Genomic DNA, 18869 nt, shown 5'->3' on the forward strand with positions numbered 1-18869 from the left:
TTTGACACAATTCTGCGCTTGTCTTGTCTTTTCTCCTTACGAGCCCATGTCAGCAATGATTCTACTCCTGTATGTTCTACCAAGGAAGCTTTTGACGGGGTGACGTCGGGGGACAGCACAAAGCCCAACCCCTCACAAGAAAATTGTACACGTTATGGTGCCTCACACTCAGTTCTTTTCTAAGTGTTTCAACATTTATATTTTTAAAAATTCCTTGAACTAAAAAAAAAAAAAAATGTGCAAAAAGATTGCCAAATGAAATGAGTTTAGTTTGATTCAAGGCTCTGGGGGAAAAAAAATCACAAAAATATTTGAAGAAAAGAGAACTGTTTGTTCTAGTTTTGGTTCAGGGTTAGTTGGTGTTTTAGTCCTTTCTAATCAGGTTCAGGAAACCCTGGTGGCATAGTGGTTAAGAGCTATGGCTGCTAACCAGAAGGTCAGCAGTTCAAATCCACCAGGCTCTCCTTGGAAACCCTGTGGGGCAGTTCTCTGTCCTCTAGGGTCACTATGAGTCGAAATCAACTCGATGGCAACAGGTTATTTTTTTTTTTGGAATCAGGTCCAAGGTACATGCTCTCGTATGACCAGGATGACTCCAGCTCCTGCTTGGGTTTTGGTAACAGTGCTGTCTTGAGAAGGATATTCTTGATGGCAGTCTACGTGAGCAGCCCTGTCACACGGGTGCTCAGGATACTCAGATCTGGACACTGGACAGGAGACCATGCGATGGCCGAAAATTCTATTTCTGCCTCATTAATAAATGGATGATGGCTTCTTGTCAGGCAGCAATAGAAAAATAATCCTTTCTAAGATAATAAAACTGGATGTAGAAATTGGTCGTTTTTCCATTATGTATTAACACTGAAATGCCATTCTGATTGGAAAAAGGCAAGGGGGAAAAAACCTCTTGTTACCCCTCAGGCAAGATCAGGGGCAGCAGAGAGAGAAACAGTTTTCTCTCCTGAGCTCATTGCGCGCGTTTACTGAGAAGTGTGAAGCCTGTTTTCTAAATACCTCTCATGCCTGCTCCCTGTTTACAACTCCCACACACCCGGCCTCGTTCGGGCACCATCCCTCCTCCACAGCAGCCTTCTCCCTGCCTCTCCTTTCTCTCGCCTCCCCTACTCCCACTTACTCACCCGTTTCACACCAGAATCTTAGCATTTTACTCTTCTCCTGGAAACCCAGGTGGTATAGTGGTTAAGAGCTACGGCTGCTAACCAAAAGGTTGGCAGTTGGAATTTACCAGGCACTCCTTGGAAACTCTGTGGGGCAGCTGTACCCTGTCCTCTAGGGTCGCAATGAGTCAGAATTGACTCGGTGGGAACGGTTTTTTTTTTTTTTAATCTAAAATAGCTCAGCAGCTCGCTACTGCCTTCAAGATAAATTTCAAACCCAGTGCAGACAGAAGAGGTCCTTCCTAGTCCCGCCTGGATGTAAACTAACCCATCTCATCTCCTGACCTTTCACTACATGCACACATCACCCCAGTCTGACACGCAGCTCCTCCACGCACCCCTCTTCCTCACGTTTCATCATCGTTGCTCACACTCTTTCTCTGCCTGAAATTCCCTCTCCTACCCCTTCCACCTAGCTCACCCCCTTCTCAGTTACTAAAACAAGCAGTCTTTCCTAACCCCCATTCCACCAGACGACTGGCCTGTCCTCAGGGCTCCTCTGCATTTCCCTTAAACCCAGGGCATCTCTGTCATTCCAGTCATCACAACCTGCTGTCATGGGTGGTTTTGCTTCGTTCCCTCACTAGCCGTCTGTTTTTGTCTTGACTGTGGAATGAGAAGCACTGATCAATTTTCATGTTCTTGGTTTCTCTTTCTTATAGGCAATACCAAAGCAAAATCCATGTTTTTCAAAAGCATCACACATACACGCACACACCTGTTTACACTGTTCATCTAAGATACAGGAAAAGAAAAGCAGCTTAACCCACAAGCCTCATCCCTTAGAACTGCCTCCTGGGGTTTCCGAGGAGTGGCTGGTGGATTTGAACTACTGACCTTCTGGCTAGCAGCCGTAGCTCTTAACCACTGAACCACCAGGGCTCCGTGAGCTTCATACCAACTTTTATTCACTGTTCTGCCCTATGAGTTTGTACCATAGACCCTCTAACCTAGATTAGACTATAGAGAAGTTTATAGTCTCCAACTCTGATAGTCTTTTTTTTAAGGCTTTTTTGTTGTTGTAAAAATAATATATAACACAACATTTGCCAGTTCAGCATTTTCTGGCATATAGTTTAGTGATATCAATTACATTAATCATGTTGTACGACCGTCACCCGTAATCATTGTCAGGTTTCCCATCACCATAAACAGAAACTCACTGATTTCCTAGATAATAGCTCCCCTCTCTTCTGCCCCTCTCTCCCCAGTAACCACTAATAACGCTTTGGTTTCTATACATTTGCCTATTCTTGTTATCTCATGTAAGCGAGATCATACAATATTTGTCCTTTGGTGATTGACTTACTTCACGCAGCATGTTTGGAAGGTTTGTCCATGTTGTGGCATGTATCAGGACTTCATTTCTCTCTATGGCTGAGCGCTGTTCCGTTGTATGTATGCATCCCGTTTTGTCTATCCATTTGTCTGTTGATGGACATTTCAGTTGTTTCCACCTTCTGGCTGTTGTGACTAGGGTTGCAGTGCACGTTGGTGTACGTGTATAGCACTCACTCTTCTGTGGTTTGGGTTCTGCAGGACTTGTCGTACAAGGACCGGCACTGGCATGAGACCTGTTTCCACTGCTCGCAGTGCAACCACTCGCTGGTGGACAAGCCCTTTGCTGCCAAGGAGGATCAGCTGCTCTGCACAGAATGCTACTCCAACGAGTACTCATCCAAGTGCCATGAGTGCAAGAAGGCCATCATGCCAGGTCAGAACACGTACCTTTCTCATTCGTGATGCCATCAAAGGGCCGCATCCACGTGGTACTGGGCCACTCCTAGCTCTTTGCCTTCATATGAAAGTAATCTTGATGCGCTGTTTGCACTGATTTTGTTCTAGACACACATGTTGATTCCCCAGTTCTATGACAGTGTTTTTTGGTATCCCTTGAATTTTTTTTTTTTGAATTACAGAGAAGTGTTTAGAGTGCTTAAAAAGCATGGGTGTGATGGGATAGATTGTTGGAAGGAATTGAGTCTTTACACAGTGCCACTTCGCGTGTGCGTGTGTGTGTGCATGTGCGTGTGTGCATGTGTGTGCATGTTATGCAGCTGAATCATTAGAGCAAGTAAACACTGAGCATTCCTCCTAAAATACATCTCCCTCTCCAGCCTCCACTTTCCCACCAACTGTAAGTTTTCTCCTTTCTTCCCTTCTGCTTGCTGTGTTTGTATTCATTCCATTATTTCAGCTAATGGGCTTTGTGCCCTCCTGTGTGCCAGCCACTGTGCTAGGAACTGGGCATTCAGAATAGTGAGCCAAGAGAGGTATGCGTGGCCCTCTGTCCTCATGGAGTTTACATTCTAGATAGACATAAACCAAAAACATAGCTGGGTCAAGTGCTGATAAGAATAGTAATAAAGTGATTTGTTTATCGATGGGAGAGAGAGGGACTTTGTCTTGGTTTTGGGGGTGGTTTGTTTTGTTTTGGGGTAGAAAGGAATCTTTTACTTTAAAAAAAGTAGAGGGAAAAAGAATATACTGATTTTTTAGATGCACATAAAAAAAAGAAAAAAACTTGTTAGAAACATGTAATTTCTGAATGATAGCAAGGGAAAGTAACCACTTAGAGATGAGGCTAAGATTTTGACCCTGGATACCTGAGAGAGAGTATCTAGGCATTGACTCTGGCTAGTTTAGCGGCCATAGAAGATCACTGATATCCTTGGCATGACCCATAAAAGGGTGACCAGAGACTAGAGTTACCAGAGTTTGCAAATAAAATACAAGGTGCTCATATAAATTTGAATTTCAGAAAAGCAGAGTCCGTAGGTGGCATAAAAGGTCAAGCTCTGGACTACTAGCTGAAAGCTTGGCAGTTTGAACCCACCCAGAGGTGCCTCGGAAGACAAGCCTGACGATCTGCTTCCGAAAGGTCATGGCCTTGGAAACCCTGTGGAGAAGTTCTACCCTGCACACCTGGGGTCACCATGAGTTGGAATCGACTCAGCAGCAACTAGCAACAACAACCTGTCCCATTTGGGACTTATTTGATCTGGCATGTCTACCAGGGAGTCACACAAAGGCAGAGAGAATCTCTCTCCGTTGGAATATTTTCAGGAGTTGTGGCCCCTCACAGAAAACAGAATAGAAAGAAGCTGTAAATAGATGGTTTGAATCCAATTAAGTGGGGTAGCAGACCCGTTGGTGATACAGACTCTGTGAGTAGATGGAGATCTAGGGAGATGTAACTTAAAACTAGAGCATGCCAGCTCTGAGGCCTCCCATTTGATGGGTACTGACAGAGCCACTATAAAATCAGGCTCGGACTGGCAGGAGTGGGGTCAGGCGAGAGTCCAGGCAACTGCCAGGCCGGAGGCCTTCTGACTATTAAGAAACTTAATACAGCTGAATGGTCAACCCCTCAAGTTGCTTGGGATGGTATCCTCTTAAGAGTTTTTTTGGTAGGTAAGCATCCTTTGGAAACCCTGGTGGCGTAGTGGTTAAGTGCTACGGCTGCTAACCTTAAAGGTTGGCAGTTCAAATCTGCCTAGGTGCTCCTCGGAAGCTCTATGGGGCAGTTCTACTCTGTCCTGTAGGGTCACTATGAGTCGGAATCGACTTGACGGCACGGGGTTTGGTTTTTGGTTTGGTAAGCATCCTTTAATCCTACAAAGGTTTAGAACTAAGTGCAGACATATTAAAAGAATCAAAACCATAGTAATAATACTGTGTTAAATAATCTGAGTATAATTGATAGTGTTTATGCTGTTTAAGGAAACCCTGGTGGCGTAGTGGTTAAGTGTTACGGCTGCTAACCAAAGGGTCGGCAGTTCAAATCCACGAGGCGCTCCCTGGAAACTCTCTGGGGCGGCTCTACCCTGTCCTATAGGGTCGCTATGAGTCGGAATCGACTCGACGGCACTGGGTTTTTTTTTTGGGGGGGGTTTATGCTGTTTAAAGAAAATTTGGTCTATCATAATAAATAGATTAACCTTGTCGTTCTGATTTAAAAATGTGCAACTGAATAAGTGATTTGGGCTTATGATTTAAATTGAAATTTCCTTAACTTATGAATTATTTCAACTTTTAAGATACCTTATGATTCCCTGTATTTATATGTTTAATTTATTAGATTTACAACAATCCTTTAAGAACTTGAGGTTTGGTTTGTTAGTTGACGTACTTAAAAGGGATATCAACTATATTAAATTCAGAAATGTAGTTTTAAAGGAGTTTAGTTCACTGCATTGGTAAATGGAACCAAACTCAATCAAGGAACTTAATTCAAGACCATGGAAGATTGCTAACTTCCTTGCCACTCCCGTAATGGTGATTAATTCTAAAGGTGGAATAAGGACAGATTTTGGGGATAAACCTTCACTCCGCTGGTCAGTACAACCTTAGTAATAGGACTATAGACTAGCAGTATTTGGATCATCGCCAAAAAGACAGCGTGGTAAAGTAAAAGTGCGTTGAATTCAGAGTCAGAAGGCTTCGGGTTGTTTTTCTTCTAAGTAGCTACATAACCTTAACTAGTTACACCTGTTGGGCCCTTGGCTTCACTTGAGAATTACGTCTATCTTTAAACTGACCCCTACCCACTCGGATCTGAGTAACTATCAATTCAAAAACAGAATAGGAAAAAAAAAAAAAAACAGTATGGCAAACATGACGTGTTTTTATGAAGTTTATTTCTGAGCTTTGCTACTGGCCACGGCGAGTTTCCTTTAGTGATTCCGGCATTTGCTCCCCTAATTTCTCAACCCCTCTCTGAACGTCGTTTGCGTCTTTAGCCACTAACTGCTGTTTTTCCCACTGGCGTGTCTTCTCGCCTCTCCTAAACTTTGGCCATCCTTCTCTGTATTCTCAGTTCTCAGAAAAGTAGAACTCAGTAGTTTTTAAGTTCTAGCTTTCCTGTTTTGTGGTTCTGATTTTTCAGTGGTCTGAAACCATTTCCATTATCCCGTACTAAGACTGCATTCCACTAATGATAAAGTAGGAGGAAAAGACCTCAAGTCAGAGCAATTATTCTGACGTGATTCTTGGAAATCCTCTGAAGTCTCAGTCTAGGGATTGTTCAAGATTTGGCCTTTAGCACTAACCATGATGTGAGAAACAGACGTATTTCCTGGATCTTCACATTTTCCACCTGTTGTCTTGACCTTCCATTTCTCATAGTGTTTACTGGGCAGAGAAAAAAAATTGTGATCAGAAGAGGTAAACTGTATTGAAAATTTGAGAATTAACTGGTCTTCAGTCTCTTCTATGAGGGAGTAAGGGAAGTGAGAGTAGAAAATTCTAGATTTCAGGCTTCATAGTAGAAAATGTTGTCAAGTAACAAAAGTAGTCCAAAAATTGCTGTCCACTGAACATAGACCAATGGAGTAGAACTGAGAGTCCAGAAATAAACCCACACATCTACGGTCAACTGATTTTTGACAAGGGTGCTAAGTCCATTCAACGGAGGAAAGAAGAGTCTCTTCAATAAATGGTTCTGGGAAAACTGGATTTCCACATGTGGAAAAATGAAACAGGATCCGTGCCTCACACCGTACACAAAAACAGATTCAAAATGGATAAAGGACCTAAATGTGCAAACTAAAACCATAAAATTCTTAGAAAAACAAGCAAGGGCAATGCTATCAGGCCTAGCTTTCAACAATGGATTATCTAATACAATAACAAAAGCACCAAACAAAACAAATATATGGGTCCTCATAAAAATTAAAAAACTTATGTTCATCAAAAGGCTTTACCAAAAAAGTGAAAAGACAAGCTACCAACTGGGGGTATATCTTTGGAAACCATATATTCAACAAGAATCTAATAACTGATATGTATGTATATATATAAAACACTTCAAAACTTAACAACAAAAAGACAAAAAAGCCAGTCATAAAATGGGCAAAGGACTTGAATAGACATTTCACCAAAGAGGACATTCATAAGGCCACCAAATGTGAAATGATGCTCAGTGTCATTAGCCATCAGAAGGCTGCAAATCTAAACCACCATCAGATACCATTTCACTCCCACTAGGATGGCTAAGATTAAAAACAACAACAAAGTAACAAACATTGATGAGGACGTGGGGAAATTGGAACCCTTATCCATTGCTGTGGGAATACAAAATGGTACAGCTGTGGTGGAAAACAGTGTGGCAGTTCCTCAAAAAAGCTAAAAATAGAACTATCATTTAAAAAACCCGCTGCCGTCGAGTCGATTCCAATTCATAGACCCAGCAATTCCACTCCCAGGTATATACCCAAAAGTCTTAAAAGCACAGACTCAAAAACAGATTTGTACACTAATGTTCATTGCAGTACTATTCACAATAGTCAAAAGGTGGGAACAGCCTAAATGCCCATCCGCAGAGGAATGGATAAACAAAATGTGGTACATACACACAGTGAAATAGTACTTAGCCAGTAGGAGAAGTCTTGACACGTGCTGAAATATGGTTGGAGCTGGGAGACATTATGCTGAGCGAAATAAACCCATCATAAAAGGACAAATATTATATAACCCACTTATATAAAAAGTCAAGAAAAGGCAAATGTACAGAGACTAAAGTTTATTAGTGGTTACCAGGGGCGAGAGAGAGGACGAAGAGGGGTGAGCGGTGATGGAAAAATCACACTGATTCTGGGTAGGGTTGCACATCCGAGTATTGTAATTGCGGTCAGTAAGTTGTATACTGTAAGAAGTTGAATTGGCAGAAATTGTGTGATAGATACATTTACAACAACGACAAAAAGAAAGAGTAGCTGCTGAGGCTGTTTATGTACAACCAAATACCTCATGGGATTTGGTTCCTTGGTTTTGAGGTTCAGGGTAATGGTTTCGTGGGACATCCCAGTTAACTGACCTAGTAACACGTTTAGTGCTTCCGTACTACCTCCTCGTTTGTCGTGTAGTGCCGGGGGTCTTAAAAGCTTGCGAGCGGCCATCCAAGGTACATCAGTTTGTCAAGGTAGAGCAGAGGAAGGAGGAGAGTCAGGAATAGGAGGAGGACATGGAATGTGTGGCCAATTGCCTCCAGGAACAACTGCCTCCTTTGCTGTCTTTACTGAACATTTTGATGGAAGATTCTGTAGAAGAATCCTGATTAAAAGGGGAAGAATGCAGACCAGAATTTCAAAATCTCATGGATTCTAGACTCCCTGGCTCCATGCAGGGTGGGTGAACCCCTGAAACTATTGCCCTGAGATAATCTTTAAACCTTAAACCAAAAATATCCCCTGAAGTCATCTTAAAACCGAACAATAGTTTAATTAGCCTGCCTTGAGCATTGTGCTCTTTTAAGAACTACCTATACGGCATCAAACTGACAGTAGCAACTAAAAAGATTAGACAGGAACCTTAGGAGGCAGTGAGTTTATGTTAATAAGGGAGGAACAACTCAGAAAATGAGGGTGAGAATGGCTGCACAACTCGAAGAATGTAATCAATGTCACTAAATGGTATGTGTAGAAATGAACTGGTGTATGTTTTGCTGTGTATGTGCTCAACAACAACAACAACAAAATAAAATTTAGAGAAAAAAATAAACATTTCATGAATCCAGGAATTAGGGGGAAGGGCACTTTCCTCCACTTCTCAGTAATATGCGATTCACTGTCTTCTGTCATTAGGGTTTTTTTTTTTTTAATGTTGGCAAAGCTATAATGGAGGCACATGCCAGGAGTACAGGGGAAGGAGCAGGGAGTTGGGAAAGCAATCCTACGGGATGTCTCATCTGAGCGGCCTTGAAGGATAAGTTGGATTTCAGCCCAGCAGCTGCACAGGAGAAGGACCTGGTGATCTGCTCCCGTAAAGATTACAGCTTAGAAAACCTTATAGGGCAGTTCCAGTCTGTCATACGGGCTCGCTATGAGTCAGAATCAACTTGATGGCTCCCAATAGAAACCCGTTCCCACAGAGTCCATTCCGACTCACAGCAAACCCCATGACTCACAGCAAACCCCATGTGACGGAGCACTCCGCAGGGTTTTGAATGGCTGCTTTTTTCAGAAATAGATCACCAGGCCTTCCTTCCAGGGAGTCTCTCAGTGGACTGGAACCTCCAAGCTTTTGGTTAGCAGCCGAGTGTGTCCACCATTCACACCACCCAGGATTCCTCAACAGATGGAGAAGGCAGAAAGCACTTTCTGGCAGAAGAAATGGGTTGGGCACCAAAGGCAGGGTGGCTAGAAAAAGCTTGGTGTACGTGAAAAAAAAAAAAAAAAAAAAGGCAAACACTAGATCGTATAACCCTTGCTTTGGTTTGTTTTAAAAGTGCTACGACCAGTTCAAGACGAACGGCTGTGCGGAACATGAGTGCCGTAGTCGCAGTGGGTTTAGATGTATCGGACAAGAGGCACATACTAAGTGAAAAACCTTTTCACTGACCCAGCCCCACAAAAGTCAGTTTCTTGATGACCTAAGTCAGGAAATTAGAGGGACATCACAAACCACGATGCTGGGCACTCCAGCTTTCTTCCATCAGACACTGAGTCCCGTGTGGAGGCTTTTCTGCAGACGCACCACAGGCCTCTTGGCAGGCTCCAGGAGGGACATGCTCACTAATCCTTCACTGAAGTGTTTGCTTCCTTACTTGCTCTTTTGGGTTAGAAAAAGGCACACCTTCCTCCAGACCTTGTGCTTTGCTGGAAACTTGTCATCTACAGATTCTGTTAGAAGGAACTCTACTGCCACCTGCTGGAGATATTTTTGTAATCTTCAAATATTGCCCTGATTGGAGCCCTAGTAGTGAGGTGGTTAAGAGCTGAGGCTGCTAACCAAAAGGTTGGCAGTTACCAGCCACTCCTTCGAAACCCTGTGGGGCGGCTCTGCTCAGTCACATAGGGTCACTATGAGTCAGAATCGACTTGAGGGCACACAACAACACAACAGCCCTAGTTGTGCAGTGGTTAAGTGCTCGGCTGCTAACCATCAGCCACTCCGTGGGAGAAAGATGTAGTAGTCTGCTTCCATAAATATTACAGCCTTGGGAACCCTAGGGGACAGTTCTACTCTGTCCTATAGGATCACTATAAGTCAGAATTTACTCAACGGCATACAACACAACAAACTTGACTACTAACCAAAAGGTTGGCAGTTTGAAACTATACAGAGGCGTCTCGGAAGACAGCCCTGGCAACCTGCTTCTGAAAAGTCATAGCTTTAAAAACCCTACGAAGCAGTTCTATCTGCACACATGGGGTTGCCATGAGTTGGAATCCACTCAGTGGAAAACTAACAGCAGCCACAACATGGTGGCCACACATAAAGGGCAGCCGTTTCAATGGGGGCCCTGGGCAGTGCACCTGCCACCTCTTTTGAGCACACAGGAAGGGCCGAGGAGATTTCCCTACATCATTGCAGTTCCCCAAGCACTGGTATTGATGTGAGAGTATCATTTCAGAACACACCAAGGGTGCACTTGTATGATCTTGCTTGGTGTCTTTATGAGAGTCATAATTGCCCTATATTCCTTGACAGAATCCTTTGCTCTCTGGACTTTTTGATCAGAGTGAAGGTCAGCGATTAAAAGAGCAAGTGACAGAGTTAGGCATGAGAAAATAAACTCTGGGAGACCAAAGAAAATCATTCTAAAATTTACATCAACATCCTTCCACCATTAACTGAAATTCGACTGCTTAATGTAATTTTCCTCATTTCAGGATTCATCACTCTGTAATTGGGCTCCGTAGATTTCATAGCCTAGCTTTGAAGATCACTATGTGTTGCCACTTCGAATTCCCTCACATGCCCCAACCCCTAACACCACCTACATACATAACTTGCATATTTTGTGTAACTTATGGAAGGCGAGGCCTGTTTGTCTGGTCTTGGAAGTATCAGGAAGTAAGGAACGGGTGCCAAAAATAAGATCATTCTCAGCACATGTCCTAATTACTTGAGAGGTAGATATCTCTTCACCAACCTTCAAATCAGTTAAAATGCAGCCCTTGGCCTTGTCGTTTGGATGTACAGCTAAAAACCAGCTTATAGACTCCTGCATTACGCTGCCTGTATCATCTCAGCATGCTTCCACCTCATTTCAGATCAGGCAACCCTGATTTATGCCAAACTCTCCCTCGATTCCTGACCCCACATTTGAAGTCTGACTTAAGTGTCCATCATTCTCCATTCCCCGTCTTTAAGTGAGCCCAGGGTTGGCAAACTTATGGCTTTGCGGGTCATACAGCCTCTGTTACAACTACTCAGCTCTGCCTTTGCAGAGAGAAAGCAGCCATAGATAGTGGGAGTAAGTAAATGGCTATGGGCCTTAGGGTGCTAGCCTCTGAGCCTCTCATGTATTTGGAACACTTTTCTATTTCCTCATTGTTATGGATTGAATTGTATCCCCCAAAATGTGTACCAACTTGGCTAGGCCATGATTCCCAGTATTGTGTGACTGTCCACCATTTTGTCATCTCATGATTTTCCTATGCATTATAAATCCTACCTTTGTGATGTTTATAAGGCAGGATTAGAGGCAGTTACGTTAATGAGGCAGGACTCAATCTACAAGAATAGGTTGTATTTTGAGTCAATCTCTTTTGAGATATGAGAGAAACCAGCAGAGAAAGGGGGACCTTATACCACCCAGCAAGAAAAGCCAGACACACGTGCGTCCTTTGGACCCGGGTTCCCTTTGTTGAGAAGCTCCTAGACCAAGGGAAGATTGATGACAACCTTCACCCAGAGCCAACAGAGAGAGAGAAAGCCTTTCCCTGGAGCCAGCACTCTGAATTCAGACTTCTAGCCTCCTAGACTGTGAGAGAATAAATTTCTCTTTGTTAAAGCCACCCACTTGTGGTATTTCTGTTTAGCAGCCATAGATAACTAAGACACTCATCCATTTATACTCCTCTTCCCTAGACCCTTCTTTATACAGCGGGTACTCTCATCCATTTTTCTTGAATCATCTTTTTCTGTAAGTGTATGCTTTTTTTCCTTTGGGAAAGTATGAGAAAAACATCAGACAACAAATATTGAGCATTTGCTGTGCACTGAGATCAGTGGAGGCTTTCAGTGTTCTAGGCCTTCGTAATCTGCTTGGAGGAATGATGTAATCATATCGAATGATAAACAGCTATTCAAAAAGAAATGAGATATCACGAAATAGGATTAGAAGATTACTAAATGGGATATTGTCTTAGTTATCTAGTGCTCTGGCCACAAAGCTAGATGGTAGCAGGCTCGGAAAGCAGATTGCCTGGACTCCGAGCCAGTCATTTTAACAACTCTATTTTGTTCTTGACTTCGGTGACAGGTACTCGCAAGATGGAGTACAAGGGCAGCAGCTGGCATGAGACCTGCTTCATTTGCCATCGCTGCCAACAGCCGATTGGAACCAAGAGTTTCATCCCCAAAGACAATGAGAACTTCTGTGTTCCCTGCTATGAGAAGCAATATGCCATGCAGTGTGTTCAGTGCAAAAAGGTATCTCTCTCTCCGCTTGGACCTTGCACGGCCAGCCAGTTTGTCTCCGTGAGCCCGGTCTGTCGGTTCTTCCTTTCCCCAAGAGATTACACCTGTAATACTTGAATGGCACGACAGTTATGCTTGTCTTGCTTTGCATCTCTTAATTCTGATGTCCCTCAGTACATTTTATCTGTTGAGCCTGTTACAGTCCTTCTTTCAAAGACATGAGGGCTATTTGTGCTCTGAGACAAAAATCCTAAAGGCCCTGCCTTCTTTTACAAATTCCCACGTATTTTCTCATGTGTACGACTTAGAGAGGGGGCGAACTCACCATCCCTGAACTGTCTTTGTTATGCTGCTATCCTTGAAAAAACAAGGAACTAACCACTAAACTTGACGGGGGAGAAAATGAGGTGGCCAAGAGCAGCAGCCATTCTGGTACCGGTCTCACAAAGGGGAAACCAGGGTCCAGAGCTGTATCATGAAAGCGTATGAAAGGGAGAGACCAGTCCCTGGAAAGGGACATCATGTTTGGTAACGTAGAGGGTCAGCAAAAAAAGAGGAAGACCCTCAATACGGTGGGTTGGAACAGTGGCTGCAGTGATGAGCTCAAACATAGCAATGACTGTGAGGATGGCGCAGGACTGGGCAGTGTTTCGTTCTATTGTGCGCAGGGTCGCTGAGAGTCGGAACTGGCTCCACGGCACCCAACAACAACAACAACAACAACAACATATGAACAGGAGGTAGTAAGGCGATGATTATGATGTCTGTGCAGCCGCTCTCAGTGACTTTTCAAACAACCTGAATGAGGGTTTCAATCAGTGGCAATAACTGAGACTGAGGACATTGACTAAAATCGAGGCCACTCCAATGAGAAGAACTGACACTGTACCCATTTTGCCTCCGTGCCAGCCCATCACCACTGGGGGAGTCACCTACCGGGAGCAGCCCTGGCACAGGGAGTGCTTCGTGTGCACCGCCTGCAAGAAGCAGCTGTCTGGGCAGCGTTTCACGTCTCGAGATGAGTTTGCCTACTGCCTGAACTGCTTCTGTGATCTATACGCCAAGAAGTGTGCGGGGTGTACCAACCCAATCAGCGGTGAGTATTTCACGGAATTCCCTCTTAAACACAGAGCAATTTGAAGATAACAAAGTCTAATATTTTAGCATGGGAATATGTTTCTATAACTCTAATCTTTAGGCCTAGCAAAGGTTCTGAACAAGTAACTACTTTTTTCCTTGTTGTATTAGGTACATTTCAGCAGTAACCACTTCACCTCTTGTTCACCTGATCACTTAAAAGCCTGTGGCCTATTCCCTGTAGGTTTATTATTTCTGCTTTGGGTTGGATCATCTCCAAAACTGCACCTGTGAGAGCAAAATGAAAGCTGGCACTTTCAGGCTGAGCAATGGTGCTGTGCTCTCCCAGGTGGTCCACAGAATCCTGGTGAGACTGGGAGGGCACAGGGCGAATTCCAGGTACTTCTTTTGTGTCCTCCAAAGTGAGGCTGGCTGACAGACCAGGCACTGGACTAAACTATTAAACATGCCGAGAAATTTCGTGTGGAGAACAGATGGCAGCTCCTTTGAATTGCTACACCAATCAGTGACTGGGCGGGGAGAGAAAAGTGCGTTATTTAATGCCACAGAAAAAGTTCCACTACGTGCCACTTCCAACTCTGTTACCTTCAGCTGACTGGTTGTTAGTATTGCACAATTGAACCTTTGAAATGGATCAGATCAATTCCTTTTTTACTCCTAGTAGCCATTGATTCTAAGGAGCCCTGATGGCCCAGTGGTTAAGCACTTGGCTGGTAACAGAACCATTGGTGGTTCGAAGCCACCCAGTGTTTCCAGGGGGAGAAAAACCTGGTTCTCTGCTCCTGTGAAGACTACAGCCTAGAAAACCCTATGGGGCAGTTCTCCTGTAACATGGGGGTCTCTCTGAGTTGAAATCGACTTGACGGCACCTAACAACAGCCTGATTTTAACTAGTTTTCTGTCTGTTTTCACCTGGCGCTATTTTTCCTCTCTTCACAGGCATTGGAGGCACGAAGTACATCTCCTTTGAAGAGCGGCAGTGGCATAATGATTGCTTCAACTGTAAGAAATGCTCCCTCTCACTGGTGGGGCGAGGCTTCCTCACAGAAAGGGACGACATCCTGTGCCCTGACTGTGGAAAAGATATCTGAGGGCGAAACAGAGAAGCTACTGCTTGCAGTATATATATACAGATTTATATATGTTCTTTCTCAGCCAGGCAGTATGGTGTTCCGGTTTTCACCAGCCACGTCAGGACTTTCCTCTTGTGCTTCTTGGTGACGTTCACGTTTCTTTAAGCCTTTTAAGCCATTTCACTACTTCAGTCCCAGGGAAGGTGAAAGCTTACGTAAACCCTGGGTGGGAAGGTGGTTTTGAATTTTTGTAATGGAGTAAGACAAATCCGCAAGTACAACTCCTTTGAATGATGTCATTATAAATGTATCTTTCTCTCACTGCGTATTTAATTTTTAAGTGCAATGAACGTGTGTCACGAACTTGAAACTTTTCCCAACTAGGTAAGGTCATGAAGGGTTGGTATCTTATAACTGTGTAACTTCCTGTCATATAAAGCCTAACGCGAGATTACGTGACTTACAATAAAGTTACTCAGTACAAACTCTTTTGCCATGTACAGTGTGTGACATTAGTGACTAAACATGAAGGGTCTCAGTATAAATAACACTTTACTGCACTGTCCGGTCATCATTGTATGAAGCGCCAATTCTGATGGACTGTGGCAGTGTTAAATTGCATCACGTCTTTCATTAGAAAAAAAAAAGAAATCCTTCTATCAGCACTCTTTCTTGCTACCTTCTCTGTTTGCCTCTTCCCCAGACTCTTCCCTGGCTTTGATGCAGTAACATAAGCTCCAGGACATGAACAGAACATGAGGAAACTGTAAAGCCAGTTTTCAGGGCACTTTTCCTGACAGAGCTTGGCTGTTTCCCATTTTCGTGGGTCCATACCTGTCGTGGTTTCTCAGTGCCGCTATAACAGAAATACCACAAGCAGGTGGCTTTTGATTTATTTTCTCACAGTTTAGGGGGCTAGAAGTCCACATTCAGTCCCCGGCCCTAGGGAAGGCTCTCTCTGTTGAGTCTGGGGACAGATCTCTTGAGTTTCTGTAACCTCGGCATTCCTTGGCTATCTCCATGTGGCATCTGTGTTCTCCTCTGTGCTTGCTTCTCTGTCTAATCTCTTTTTATGTGTCAAAAGGAATTATGTTTAAGGCACACTCCACACCAATATGGCTTCATTAACGTAACAAGGAAAACCCTCTTCCCAAATGAGATCACATCCACAGGTGTAGATTAGGATTCCAACACATATTTGGGAGACATACTCTAATCCGTAACAATACCTAACACTGACCTGCCTTCTCTTCAGTAACGTGAAGGATTGCAAAAGGACACACACAACTTGGGGCCAGAGATGACATCTTGTTCATCTTTACATTCTCAACCGTTTACCAATTTAGGGCATTCCAGAAGCCGACTGTCTCAGAAAAGAATCATTGCTGCAGAAATAATACACTGAGCATCTAGCTTGGCGCTAGTCTGTAAAATAATCTTGGAAAGCATCATAAACAACTGGAAAGCACTGAGCTAATCTATGGGGTAGGGTATCACAGCTTTCTCTTTTTAGGATGTAGCAATAGTGGCCTTTTGACTTTAGTTTTCTGAGATGGTATGATAAAAAATGATGTACTGCGCAACAGATAAAAACAATAGAAATCAACAGCCCTATCTATGCTGAGCGTATGTGAAGTCGGTTTCTTAATCTGGGTGGTAGAAATGTCCGAGGCCTTCCGGATCTCTAGTTGGCTTGAGCTGTTGCTTAAAAAGAATACCTCCGCCTTTTGTTGGTTGTTTAGCCACTCCCTGCTTCAGAAAAGTAAAGGCATTCCAAATTTCACTTCCCTTTTCCTTACTAATAGCACAGATGCACCAAGCCTATAGGTACCCAGCCTTCAATTAAGGGTCAGGGAGTTCCACTTCCAGTAGGTAGCTCCTTTGCGTTGAACCAGTCTTCCGTCAAATAACTATACATTCTGGACAAGATATTTTTAAAGTCTGAAAATAAACATTCAGAGTAGGCAGATACTGGAAGGATGTTGACGCTTGAAAGAAAAGAATGGCACTGGGTATTTCCTAATTTGGACTCGGTGGGGCAGCTAAGACTCTGATAGAAAACTTGTAGTCTTTATTGTTTTGAAGAACCAAAGGACAGAGTTTGGGGCAAATACAGCCCCTGGAAAATGAGGGAAGAAATCATGGAAAAGAGAGCCCCAAGTTCTTTGTATAAATCATCTACGAATCTCTGGCTGACCCCTGAACCATGCATGGTGGTGGTAGGTGCCATCAAGTTGAATTCAACTCACAGTGACCCCGTATGACAGAACAGAAGTGCCCCATAGGGTTTTCTAGGCTGTAATCTTTATGGGAGCAGATCACCAGTCTTTGTCCTGTGGAACCGCTGGTGGGTTTGAACCATCAAACTTTTCCTTAGTAGGCTGGGGCTTAACCACTGCACCTCCAGGGCTCCTTTGAATCATGCATTCATAGGCCCAAATAAAAGAATTGAACTGGCAGGACTTTTGGAATGGTGGTATGAGGAGCTCAGCAGACCCTTTTCCCAGCAAAATAACCGTTTAACTGGAGGAAATTAGAGAAAAAAGAAAACTCACAATTTGAGGAACTATCTGAATATCTTCCTAAAGGCATACAGCAAATAGAGAAACATTTACTCAAGAAAATCCACTAAGTTCTAGTGTAAGAGCAGGAGGATTCTGTGGGATTTGAGCTACAAACTGCTCCCATCCCAACCGTCACCCCCAGCTTCACGAGAGAAGCTCCACCCTGAGCATCTACTCCAGGCAAGTGCAGTCAGGAGGGGCTCCCTCTCCCCACAGCAACTGTTCTAGGGCTCTGCCCCAGGGATGACAGGCCAAGAATACTGGGGCTCTGATTGCCCTCGAGGGTCCCTGCCCCCACCTGCTCAAACAGCAGAGGTACCACACTGGGAGGCGCAAGTTGAGAAGACCAGGGGCTACCAATCCCAGCCCCTCAGACACCACTTTTAGAGCAGAAGTGACAACCAGAAGTGGGCTGCTCTCCTGCCCCCAGAGGGAGAGGCTCTAGGGACTGGTAGCTCTGAAGCTGAGAATAGACTTTATTTGGAACAACATGGAGAAATGTGTGCCTAAGGGCATTGTCAAAAACAACAGAGATCTCAGTGGCAACCAATTAAGAGGGCCACTCCATGATCTTAATAGAAACAAACAAAATGGCAGACTAGCCCAAAGTTTAACAGGGACAACCAGGGAAAGAGAATCAAAAAGAGCCCTCTGGGATCCCACTCATCCCTGGGGGCCAGAATGCTGTGCGCAGGGACTAGGCTACACCCACTCAGGAGCAATCAGAGTGGCATGTTGAGCTGACCTGAAAGTATTCCCAAAGCCACATACAGATTCATCAGCAAAGGGTAGAAACCGTATTAGCAAAGGACTAAAGCAGAACCCTTGATCAAACACTGGCTCAATGATAAGCTACTCTGACGCCAGGGCAACTCCTGGGAGGCCAGGCTTACAGTCACACTCATCTCTGGTGGTGTGTAAGATTATGCATGCCTTAAGGCTGAGCCCGTCCGAAGCTACCGGAAAAAAGAACTTCCGAGCTACACGTCCCTGGCTGAACACAGGGCAAAGGTTTAAACTCCCTGAGCTGTGAAGCCCTGGTGGTGAAGTGGTTAATAGCTCTGGCTGCTAAGCAAAAGGCTGGCAGTTTGAATCTACCAGCTGCTCCCTGGAAACCCTATGGGGCAGTTCTACCCTGCCCTATAGGATTGACTATGAGTTGGAATCGAATTGATGGCAACAGGTTTTTTTTTTTTTGAGCCTTGAAACACTCTCCAAGCCACACATATACACCCAATAGTAAAAGGTGAAAATATTGGCTAAAGGGGAGTAAGCACAACCTCTTCTTCAGAAAGTGGTTTACATGGACCCAGGGACAACCTCTCGTAAGCCAAGATGACAAGGTTAAAATAAAGGAAAAATTCTGAGCAGGGATACCAGAGGTACCCACTGCAGGGGAAATAGAATTTACAGAATTAGTCCAGCCAAGGCACTAAAACAAAATAACCAAACATCATCAAGTCCCAGGATGGATCAGTAACCAGAGTAGCTATATTATTTTAAATGTCCAGTATCCAACAAAAATAATTATGAAACATACAAATGAACAAGAAAGTGTGACCCACACACAGGAAAAAAAAGTAGAC

At 43.9% G+C, this 18869-nt stretch overlaps 1 protein-coding gene across 2 annotated transcripts in view; it reads left to right on the top strand.

The window, feature by feature from the left end:
* Positions 1 to 15232, top strand: part of FHL2 (four and a half LIM domains 2) — an 81043-nt gene extending 65811 nt beyond the window's left edge. For both annotated transcript variants that reach the window (XM_049856980.1, XM_049856981.1), the window contains exons 3-6: positions 2718 to 2892; positions 12391 to 12560; positions 13458 to 13644; positions 14586 to 15232. In XM_049856980.1, the coding sequence (XP_049712937.1) occupies positions 2718 to 2892; positions 12391 to 12560; positions 13458 to 13644; positions 14586 to 14737 (684 nt within the window). In that variant the 3' untranslated portion in view covers positions 14738 to 15232. The remainder of the gene's footprint in view (positions 1 to 2717; positions 2893 to 12390; positions 12561 to 13457; positions 13645 to 14585) is intronic.
* The last annotated feature ends 3637 nt before the right edge of the window (positions 15233 to 18869 follow it).

This window comes from Elephas maximus, chromosome 17, assembly GCF_024166365.1.
Source record: "Elephas maximus indicus isolate mEleMax1 chromosome 17, mEleMax1 primary haplotype, whole genome shotgun sequence".
Classification (NCBI taxonomy): domain Eukaryota; kingdom Metazoa; phylum Chordata; class Mammalia; order Proboscidea; family Elephantidae; genus Elephas; species Elephas maximus.